General features: G+C 44.8%; 1 protein-coding gene across 21 annotated transcripts in view; it reads right to left on the bottom strand.

Moving 5' to 3' along the window:
• Positions 1-12,131, bottom strand: part of ADCY4 (adenylate cyclase 4) — a 1,677,325-nt gene that overhangs the window by 668,831 nt on the left and 996,363 nt on the right. For all 21 annotated transcript variants that reach the window (XM_069633796.1, XM_069633797.1, XM_069633789.1 and 18 more), the window contains one exon: positions 6,706-6,864. In XM_069633796.1, coding sequence (XP_069489897.1) covers positions 6,706-6,864 — 159 coding nt within the window. The remainder of the gene's footprint in view (positions 1-6,705; positions 6,865-12,131) is intronic.

The following is a 12,131-nucleotide window of genomic DNA, read 5'->3' on the forward strand; positions in this document are numbered from 1 at the left end:
GTCCTAATTGACCTTCTGCACAATTGACCTTTATATTATTTTTGTTATTTTATATATGTATTGGGTTGGTTTTGGATTATAAATAATATAAGGGGACTGGGTGGAGGGTTGCAGGGGGTTTCCCCCCGCATATATGTCCTAATTGACCTTTTAAATTAAATTCTCCCGAGGTCAATTCTCCCGAGGTCAATTGTGAAAAGGTCAATTAGTATATTTATTTATTTATTTATTACATTTGTTATACGCCCAGACCCGGGGGTATCACGGCGTAGTTACAGACAATGGGGGAATGCAATCTTAGAAAGTACACAGAGGAAAACACAGGAATAACAGTCAGTAATATACAATAATATGCGAGGCAGTCAAGAATATACAGCAAAATACGAAGCAGTCAGATATGTACAGTTAATTGGAGCGGATTAGTGCTCTAGTTCAGTTAGAACTTATTGAAGAGCCAAGTCTTCAGGAAGCTTTTGAATTTAGGGAAGGAGGTTTCGTTCATAATGTGGGTAGGTAGCGCATTGCAGTGTCTAGGTGCCAGTGTTTTGAAGCTACTACCCCCTGCTTTCTCTCTTTTGTATCTGGGGGTTTCGAGGTATGCATTTTTGTTGGACCTGAGAAGTCTAGTCTGGGGCTTCATCGTGACTGTATTGTTGAGGTATTTGGGTGCTTTGTTAGCCCTGCATTTGTGGGTGATGCTCAGGGTTTTAAATAGAATTCTGGCTTGGATGGGGAGCCAGTGGTGGTCTCTTCTGGTGTTGGAGATATGTTCAGATTTTTTGATGCCTAAGGCTGCTCTGAGGGCTTTGTTCTGCATGAGTTGGAGTTTGGCTAAGTTGGCTTTGGACGTGCCCACGAAAAGGATATTACAATAGTCTAGCTTAGACAGTATGAGTGCTCTGGCTAGAGTAACACAATTTTTGGCTGAGAGGAATTTACGGCTGAGGGAGATGAGTTTGGAGGTGTAGGACGTGGACGAGGCTAATGTGTTTACTTGTTTGGCCATGGATAGTGTTGCGTCTAAGTAGACGCCAAGGGTCTTGACTTGTTTAAGAACAGGGATTGTGGTTCCATCGATGGTGAATGATTTGAAGGCGGGCTCAAGGGTGTTGATTTTGCTGGAAGAGCCTAGTATGAGGAGCTTCGTTTTATCGTCATTGAGACAAAGGCTGTTATTGGCCATCCAGTTTTGGATGAGTGCGTAGATTTGGTTAACCAGGAGGGAGTCTTGTTCATGATTGCCTGAGAGAGGAATGAGGATTTGGGTGTCATCGGCGAAGTTAGTATAGATGACACCCATGGCATCCAAAGCTGCAAATAATAGCTTAGTGTAGGCATTATACAGTGTGGGGGATAGGCAAGAGCCTTGCGGCACACATGCTGGGACAGGCACTGGGTCTGCTGATTCTTTGCCGATGGACACTCTGGAGGTCTTATCAGCCAAGAATGATTTGATCAAGTTGGTAGCACTCTGAGCTAGGTTGAAGTTGCTTGCTAGAGTGTTGCAGAGTTTGTCGTGGTCGACCAGATCGAAGGCCGCTGAGAGGTCCAGGAGCACCAGCAGACAGAGTTTGCCTGCTTCTTTAGTGGCATCCATTTTGATCTTCAGATCAAGGAGGGCTGTCTCTGTACTATGGTTGGGGCAGAATCCTGAATGGCGGTCTCCTAATAGTTGATGTTGTTCCAAATGGTTCTGAATCTGGCAATAGGCTATTTTGTCAATTATTTTTAGGAGAAATGGGACCGTTGTAATAGGTCGGTAATTAGTGGGTATTGAGGGGTCCAGGGAAGGTTTTTTTTAGGAGTGGTGTCACCCAAGCTTTTTTGATACTGGTGGGGACTGTGTTTGTGAGGAAAGAGGCATTGATGAATTCGGTAATTATGGGTGTGAGGGTGGGGGCACAGAGTTTTACTAGATGGGAGGGGAATTGGTCTTCTTTACAGTTGGAAGCTTTGAGTTTCATTATGGTGTCAAATACTTCTTTGTTAGACACTGGTGTAAATTGAAATGGGGGGCCAATAGTGGCATTTGATGTAGTCGTTGATATAGTGGGTGGAGTTTTGTCAGCTAGGAGCGTTTTTTTATTATCAATTTTGTTTTGTAGTAGGAGAATTTTAGCTGAGAGTGCGTTTTGTATAGTGGTGCACCAGTCTTTGCTAGCGTTAGAAGGTACTGAAGTTTGACAGGGGTTTTCGAGCTCTCTAAGGATGGTAAACAGTTCTTTGCTGTCGGAGGATGCATTAGTAATGCGGAGGTTGAAGGCATTGGCTTTTTGAGAGATTATAGCTGATTTATATATTTTGTTAGCTTCAGCGAAGGCTAGTGCCGATTCTGGGGTATTGTTTTTCTTATGGAGGTGTTCAAGAGATCTTTTTGTGCGTCTTAAGGCTACAAGTTCCTCATTAAACCAAAAACAGGAACGTTTGTCAGGTCTACGGGTTTTGGTGGTGATGGGAGCAAGTAGGTCAATAGTTTGGGTAAGGCATTGTTGGTATTGTTCAGCTAGATAGGAAGGGTTGTTAGTGCCTGGAATCGTAAGGGCAAGGGCAGCACTCAGGACTGGAGTGAGTTTGTCGGAGGAAAGTTTTTTGATATTTCTAGTTTCGAATGCTTCTGGTTTTTTAGCGGTGATGTGCTCTGTACTGGCATTATCTATGGTGAAGTTAATTACATAGTGGTCTGACCAATTGACTGGGAGGATGGAGTCAATGGTGATTAGAGAGTTGAGCGTGAGAAGCCAGTCTAGGGTTCTTCCTTTTGAATGGGTGGGTTTATCTATCAGTTGTACGAAGTGCATTTCTGACATGGCTGTATAGAATGTAGAGGCTTCTGAGTCCAGGGGGTCATCGTATCCTAGGTTAAAGTATCCACTGCAAGAAGTGCCTTACAGGCCCAACTAAAAATAATTGTCTTGGAAGATACCATCAAGACGGTGGAGTCCTCCGAGTGGCTGAGTCCATGATACTTACAAAAAAACAGCCGAAAAATTACATAAGAGTGTGCATCGACATGCACAGCCTAAACATGGAGGTGATAACCGACAGCTATGCCCTACCCAGCATCAACAAACGAATTCTTATGATGAAAGAAGCTACATTATTTTCTAAATTAGATATGCATTATGCGTACCACCAGATAAGCCTGCACAAAGAGTACAGACCGCTCAGTGTTTACCACTCCATTTGGCACATATCAATACGCTAGCATGCCGTTTGGGTTGTCATCAGCTCCCTCCTCATTGCAAAGGAAGATGGTCTTCCGGCTGCACAATGTGGGGAATGTGTCGTACTTTCAGGATGACATTATCATTTACGCAGAAGATGCTGAAACCCATGACAAACGGGGTCATCACGAGTTTGGTGGTAACCCTTAAATGCGGCAGTAACACTATTACCAAAGCATTTAAGGGTCTGCCAAATCATGGGTTTGGCAGGATTTACCCCCAGCTCTGTAAATCCACTGCGATTTTGCTGATTTTTGGCACAATTACTATGCGGTAATACTGCCCATGGTAGTCGTGCCGAAAATTCCCCATTGGGCCCAATGGGGAATTCCTGAATAGGCCCAAGGGGGAATGGAGAATTCCCGTTCCGCCAAACCCATGATCCGGCGCTAATAGCGCTGGACCCATTGGTGGTAGCGCTATTAGGGCCGGCAGTATCCCGGTGGGAATACCGCCAGGATACCGCCCAACTAGTGATGAGGCCCAAAGTGTTAAGGAAAGTATTAGAGAAGCTTCAAGGAGCAGGAGTGCACCTGAGATATGAAAAGTGTGTAATGAAAGCCAAGGAAGTAGAACATCTGGGATACAGAATCTCAAAGGAAGGAGTCAGTCCCAAGAAGGACCTCTTGCAAGAAATAGCCAAAGCCCCGGCCCCGAAATTAAAAGATGAGCTGCGATCCTTCTTGGGACTCCCAGAGTATTACGCAAAATGTGTACCAAGGTTCTCAGGGACTACAGCCCCATTAAGAGAATTGCTTTGGAAAGCGGCAGATTATGAGTGGTGCCAAGATCATAAAACTGCCTTTGAAGAAGTAAAAGGCAAAACGAGAATAGTCCATGCCCCATGCCTGAAGCCGTTCAATCCAGTTTGGAAAACGTACATCTCTGGAGTCTGAGTCTCGGGAGGATAGCTGAGGGGCAACGTGCTCGCCTTGGAAGCAAGGCGACACGGAGCAACACAGGTTCTATCCCCGGGTTCGCGCTTATACACCTCAGATGCATGTGCCTGTGGTCTGGGAGCCACGCTCACCCAGTAGAGAGGCGGTTTCGAAGAAATAGTTGCCTTTGCGTCCAAAGCACTCTCTGACGCAGAACAAAAATTACTCCATGGTTGAAAAAGAAATGTTTGCATGTACCTGAGCCGTGGAGTATTTCAGAACGTATGTATGGGGCACAATGTTTCGCTTGGTCACTGACCACAAACCCCTAGTTCATATGCTTAGTCCAGGAGTCACAAAGACTTCAATGCCAAGACTGGCACCGATAGCAGCCAAACTGCAAGAATACACATGTGAGCTCATGCATATAGCAGGGTGGACGAACACCCAAGCGGACTGCATGCTGCGGTTGCAGGAGCAGGGAAGTTCTACCACCATGTACCTCTAGGACGAATTTGTAGTAGCATCCGTCAGTGACCTTAGAAGCCGCAAATGTCTGGAGATGAGCGAAAGCCACTGGAAAGAGGAGCTAGACAAAGATGAGTGCCTGAGAAAAGTGGTCAGTTAGGCCCGGGAATGGGTGGCCCAGTGAAAGAACCATTCCTGAAGGATTGAGGCCATATTGGAAGATAAATCAAGATATATTTCAAGCCAACGGGTTGGTGATGGGAGGGGATGAATTAATACAGCTGGTAGGAATGTGGAAGGTGATTCTATGCAGGGTGTACTCATGTCATCTTGTCAGCAACATGGTCAGGCGAAAAGTGCGAGAGGGGTACTGGTGGCTTTGCATGGATCAAGACATCAGAGTAATGATCGAAAGATGCAACAAGTGTATGAACGGCGACAAGAGGCTCAAAGTACAGCAAGCACCAATGATCCCCACCGAGATTCCAACAGGAGTATGGCACAAGTTAGGCCTTGAATTTATTAGTCCCTTGGACCCCATGTCGCCTGACCACAAATATGGGGTGGTCAAAGTAGACTACCTGTCAAAATGGGTTGATGCAGAATTTGTATCCATCAACACCACAAATATTGTTATAGAAGTATAGAAAATGGTCTTTCAGAGGGAAGGCTTGCCTAAAGAAATAGTCACAGAGAATGGTGTCCAGGTAGTTTCAAGAGAATAGCACAACATCATGCAAATCCGAGCTAGTCTCTATCCATCAAAAGGAAAATGGGTTTGTTGAACGGAAAAATAGGTTCATAAAAGGAGCCTTACAGCTAGCAGCCGCTTCAGGGATGGATCCTTACAAAACCTTGAAGGAGGCGATAGCATCTCACTGCTCGATCCCAAATGTGTTCACTAATGTGTCGCCCCTCCAACTGCTCAGGGGGAGGAGAGCCGTTTCGCCCTTAGTACCCCCATGGTTATCCAGAGTGAGACAGGATGACACAGCAAACATTAAAAATGTGGTCTGGAGAATCCAAAAGAACAAAGACCAAATGAAAACACAGAGTGACACAGCTCTAAGAACTGAGGTCAATGAAGGGGACATAGTGAAAATAAAATTGCCACACAAGGATCAGGTAACGGGATCCAAGTACAGTCAAACTGTAGAAGTTGCACAAAAAGGAACAAACCACATTTACATCTGAGATAGAAAAAGATGGAATTTAGAGTGAGTCGCTGTGTTCAAAAGACATCTCCCAGAGTTGAGAGAATCATCCGTAGCAGACTCAACAGCAGAATATCAAGAACCATACAAAGAACAAGAAACAGTAGAAACAGAGAACAGTTCGGACGAGAGTCAAGAAGAGAGCAGTGACAGAGATGCCACACAGGGAGAAAGAGAACTGCACAATGAGAGAATCATGTCACCACAAGTCCGAGAAGGAGTAGGAGAAGCAGAGAACCCATCAGCAAGAGCATCGCCCGGTGAGAGTCACCCTCAGCGGGAGAAGAGAAGAGAAGACCCACCAGGTACAGGGATTTCTGATGGAGTAGAACAATCAGCTCGAAAAAAAGGATTTATGTGGACAAAGCAGCATCGGTAGAGCACGGCTCCGCAAGAGAAGTGTGAAAAGACGAGATCGACCGGGAGACAAAGAGAAAGCTACCCGGCGCTCGTCCTGTGTACAGGCGTGGGTCATAAAAGACAGCCGGACTGAGACAGATGCAGATCCAGGCATCACAGGTCACAGCAGTGAAGTAACTGCTGTGCTTGACTTTAAAGACTAAAATGACCCCTTGTTAATATTCACCTTTTTAGTTAACGGCAAGCGTTTTAAACCCTTTAATCACCACCTCGTGTTGTGTCTTCTGTACGCCACAACAGTATGGTAGGCCTTTTGAATTTCGTGCTGCATTATAACAATGGGACTGTTCATTTTTAAATGTGTAACATTTGTTTCTTTGTTTTTTATGTACTGCTATGTATTGTTATTGTTATATTTATTTTTAATGGCTAACCACAAATAAAAATGTCTTTCTTCTTCTGAAGTTTCTTGCCCATGCTTACTTCCCTCTCTTTTTACCACTCTACATTTTGCTCTAGTTTGCCACCTCCAGCTCCACCTTCTCCTATTTCCGTACTTACCCTGGGACTCCTCCAGCTTCCATGTGATTTGCCAGTGTCACATCGTGTGACCATACATCGTACTGCCACTTCTGGAGACCAATCACCCCGCACAGAACATTTCCTGAGTGGACGCCAACGCGCATGTTGATGTCCACCCCAGTGGCTTCCCTCAGCTTCCTGAACAGAAAGAAAATTGACATCATATTAACCACAACGTTGTATTTTGCTGAATATAATTTTTGTTTAAATACCATGACGAGTACGGTTTCCATGTATCTGAACTATATGGAATGAGAACTGACAGTTGACAGTCAGTTCCCAAGTTTAAGTGCAACATTATTTTACAGTGTGAGAAACCTGACAGTATTCTCCCACCTACTCCCTTGGGATCTTCCATTTAGGTGGCCAGGGACGGGCCATCGCTTCTGGATCTCGACCCTGGGGGTGGACAAGCGAGGGAGAATTACCTTAGGTGAGGGTCGTAGGGGATTGGGAGGAGAATGCCCAAGGGCGAGACATGGTATTTTCTGCTTCCTAATTGCCCAACAACCCACCCTCCTTCAGCCTTTATGGGGTATTTCCAATCTCACCCCATGTCCCCCTCCCCATTTCCAATAAGTACTGGGACGAGGAAGGGGTGATCGGGAGCACAGATTACCCAAAGGAATAGCATAGAGATCCAAAGAGAGGCCTAATAAATAACACCATTAGGCTATCCCACTAATAGAGTCAAGCAAGGTCAGGCCCTTTACAACTGTGCGCCCCTGACTCCACTTGACTCTCCACTACACTATAAAAGGTGTGGTTCTGCCAGAAGAAATGAGCAAGCTGGGGTTGCTGGATGGAACTTGGAGGCCAAGGAACAGAAGGCTGCAGAAGGAGAAGCCCAGAAGATCCAGTGGAGTGTGGGACGCTGAGACGCTGGCCCGGTGTGTCAGAGGGGCTGCAGCGTGGCGAGGGAGCCGTGTCTCCAAGGAGCCGGAGCGGGACGAATTGCAGGCGGTTGGCCATGTCCAGGGCAGTGTTTGTTACCCTGGGATGTGTGCTGATCCTAAGGGGTATCTGAAGAGCAGGTGGTAAGACCTTGACCTCAATCCAAGACCCTGGAGAACTGCTCGCCAGCGCTATGCTACTTTGGTGAGTTTCCAGAATTAGAGACAGAGAGAAACTCAGTAGCGTGCTGGTGGCTGAAGCAGGAGCAGTAGAAGCAGGCAAGCAGCCTGACGATTGAAAGCGAGAGAAAGCAAAGCAAAGCGAGAAAAAATATGCTAGCCACGCTGAAACCAAAAAGACAGACAGAGCAAGAGAAAGAGCACAAACAGCGCGGAAACCAAAGAGAAAGAAAGTGAACAGAAAGCAAAGAGCGGGTGTGAATGACCCAAAGGCAGTGAAAAGTGTGCAAGCGACCTGACACAGAAAAGACAGAAAGAAACAGAAATAAAAAGAACAGAAAGCAAAGAGAGGGTGCGAGTGACCCAAAAATGGGAAAAAGGGATTGAGCAACCCAAAACCAAAACAGAGTGTGCAAGAAGCACGGGAATGGGAAATGAAAATGCAAGAGTGCATGAAACAGTAAAGAGAAGTGTGCAAGAGTGAAGTGGAAAAGATGAAAGTGAAAGAGGCACAGAAGGGAAAGGTTGTCAGAAGAAAGGTGCAGAGAATAAGGAGAGGGTCTAGAAGGCAGAGTGGCCACGCCTGGAGAAGCAGAGTCAGGCATTCTCGAAAGTCTTTGACATTACCCCCATGAAAGAAATATGCATTGAAAGGTGCATCCTGACAAGGAGAACTTTGTTGTTTAAAGACCAAAAGGGGCCTAAGCTTGGGGAAGGGAATGCTCAGAGGCCCACAGAGACATTGTGAACTTTACAGGAAAGGTATAGACTTGGGGAAGGGAATCCTGAGAGACCTAACAGGAACTGTGTTTTTGTTGTTTGGAACTGGAAGAATCGATTTTAGGGAAGGGAAACCCAAGAAAACCAGAGACATTGTGAACTTTATTGGCTTGCTGCAAGAACCCTGCGTGGAAGGTTCCGAGGGGAACCCTTTTGAGTTTAACTATTTTTGAAACTGGCTGAACTACACCCACTGGTAAGGCTATCTGAAACCAGCTGTGGTTTATATTTCTTTTTGAGCCACCATTTTTCCTTTAAGAAAACCCCCTTTACATTTGGTCTAAGGTCAATCACAGGTTTGGACACAGACGAATTTTGGTTTTGGATTTACGGCCCTTAGAAGCATCATTTGAGGGAACAACCCCCTTAGAGTTAGGGCCAGGTAGGCACTACACCAACCCCACAAAATTTGACAGTAAAGGTTTTCAAACTGTTACTTTTGAGTCTGTGTCTCTCTTGATACAATGCCTGTCTCACAACAGGTAAGGTGAAAGATGTATCCAGTGATTTCAACTTGGTCATGTACGCCAGTATAAAAGCTATACTCCACATCAAGCTGCATTTAAATGAACCTGCGGCTGACAATGAAAAGTATCCCAGAATGATAGAGGCATTTTTTATCTCTAACAAATGAACGATTAGCTGAAAATTCCTATGAAAAAGACAAGTGGCTGGCTGTAAACTTCAAAGCTGCTGGGCTACTGAGCCTTCTTTAACACCCAGTGGTTTTCCGGAGAAAGATAAGTTCCACACAGTGGTGTATCCAGGATTCCTTGATCGGGTCTGTGCTGCTTGGTGCTTCCCCGCCGCCGCCTATGTAGATGTTGCAGGGTGTTTGGTTCCCTGCTGGCCATCTCCCTTCTGCGATCACTCGAGCCCCGTGGTTCCATGTCAGGGATTTCTGCTGCCCGGACAAGGACGCTGCATCAGGGTTTGGCTGCTCCACGTCAACGCTGTGCTGCAATCCATCGTGTGTTATTTTGCCATCCGTTTTGGTTATACTGGTGGATGTCTTGGTTGCTGGAGATGGCAGTTGGCGGCAGCCTTGCTGATTCTTGGCCTTGGCCTTGTCGGTCGACAGGAGAGGAATGAAGAAGGTACCCATTGTATTCGTGACTTTGCACTGACATTCCAACTCAGAGTTGGGCATGTTCCTGTTCCAGTACTTGCAGTTTTTGGACACTTATTCTTTAGACCTTGCCTCCTACCAAATGTGTGTTTTTGTACTTTGTGGGTGGGATGGTTCTATCTCGTCCTGCAATGTGCAGATTTGTTGGACTTTCACCATTCTGTTGATCTAGATCACCATTGCCTTTTTTTCTATTTAGTTTTCTTCCTCGTTTCTGCCTTTTCTGTTTTCTGCTGTATTTTTATCATAATTTCACCATTGTACCATCCCATTAACCCCTTAAGTGCCAAGAACGAGTATGCTCGTCCTTTTTGCATAGACTTGAATAATAGCCTAAGGGATTAATGATTATAAAGCGCTAAGGAGTAGGCACTCTAGAAGTAAAATAAAACAAACAGGTTGGGCCAGCTCCGTACACATATGGACACAAGGCTGGGGTCCCTGCAAACTGAAGGAGTTATATTCATTTGATCAGAACGTTTCCTTTAGCACATATCTGCTAAACAGGCATATGTTTGAGCTTTTATAGGCTATTGCATAATTTTTACTAAAAAGTTAAAAGAAACAATTCAACCAAAAGCTTGCATCTTCAACAAGCAGACATTAGGGAAATAACCTAAAATGTTGATAAGGGGAGGGTGTTACTTTGTGCTTCAATGTGTTGTCTTTGATGATTAGATTGCTAACTGTGGATCTGTGGAGCATTCAAACTCAGATGTGCCAGTTGCAGTGCTACGACGTGACACAGGCACGTGCCACCCCAATGGTCCATTCTTTAGTAGTCATTTTGCCTCCTCTGTGGGCTGAGATACCCATGAGCGTTGGCTGTTTCTACGGGACTAGTCAGCATATAATGATTGAGAGGGGGGGGGGGCTGTGTCAATTGTACTATATCACTTTGAAATCTGGGTCTCCCACTGTAAAACCAGCCATGCATTTGGGCTCTTAACCCACACTCCTACAACAGCACTAAAGTCAAAAGGCAACTTGTTGCAATAAGTACATTCATTACATTAGAATAAGTAGCAGTAGTTTCACAACAGTTTAAATAATACAAGTTGATATTAGCCAAATAAATGGCAATTATTTTATCGACTGCATGAAGCTCAATAGAAGATATGGCTCTGCCAGAATGCATACATCATCTAGAATGCAGTCACTAGTAGCACACCAGTGTACCTAGTGGCCAAACTCCACATATTTGGTGGCACACACTGCTCACCCAGCAAATCGACCAAGCGGCTCGAATCACAACTCGTCTCAAATAGAGTATCCCACAAACAATCTTTCTCTTGACATGCACCCACCATCTGGAATTCGATCTCTGTACTGACTTGGAATGCCCTCACAATTCTGCAATTCCGCAAAGCTCTCAAAATGTGGCTTTCTTCACAATACCTGACCAAGGACTAACCCTGATGGATGCGCAGACTGATGACTAGGCCCAACTCACAGTACTCTGTTTCTGATAAGACGCCACCCCAAATGCTGGCTATTGATACCCTGTACAGTGCTCCACTGCTATCAAGCTCAGCCCGCTGTTTAAAAATTCAAATAAAAAAATAAACTTATACATGCAAGATGCACAAAGTTCTCACAAGATTCATGTGAACCCACTTAATTGACAGAAATGTTTTCTCTTCTGTCGCCCATCAGTAACCTGCATGCAAAGTAACTGCTGAATATGTTAATTCTAAAACCTGCTATAGCTAATAATGCGGAAATAGACCCTTTTCTCACCTAACTTCAGTACTTTGCTCACAATCCTGTTTCTTAAAATATGCTGATGGGGAGCTGCTAATCATGTTTTATAAGCCATGGTGTTTGTATCACATCCCATTTTGCATTTGAATAAATAATTTACATTTGGGAATACATGTACCAGAATCCAATACCAAGTGAGCCTAAAATGCAGGACAGGGGTATTTATTCACACTTGACATGGCACGTCTTAAAAGATCTGTGAACCACAGTACAAACTTAAAAGCACTGCAAAGGAGCATTTGTGATACTCAACTGCTTGTAGTCACTGCTTGTAATGTGCCTGGGCCTTCGTACTGCGCATAACATGTTCAAAACCATAAATGTTAACCAATGCCCAGTTAGAACATCCAGCTCGATGTGAACTGGGAATATTAACATTTATTGGGCTTTGTTTGTGTTTGGTTTTAGCATCCGGGTCAGCTGCAGACCCCCCGCCCCCACCACCGCGCCTGCATAGTAGAATGCACCATGTGAGGAAAAGCTTTAATGTGGATCTGCAGCTCTTCTTGTACTTGTGCATTGTAGAATGAGCATTTAGTATCCTACAGTCAGAGAAGGTAACTATTGCCCAACAAGGTCTTCAATCTGTGTTAAGACTTAATTTCCATTCATGAAGGCAATAGAGATGAGTATAATAAGTTAATCTAAATGGTAAACAG

Source organism: Ambystoma mexicanum, chromosome 13 (genome assembly GCF_040938575.1).
Source record: "Ambystoma mexicanum isolate Mex_15411 chromosome 13, UKY_AmexF1_1, whole genome shotgun sequence".
Classification (NCBI taxonomy): domain Eukaryota; kingdom Metazoa; phylum Chordata; class Amphibia; order Caudata; family Ambystomatidae; genus Ambystoma; species Ambystoma mexicanum.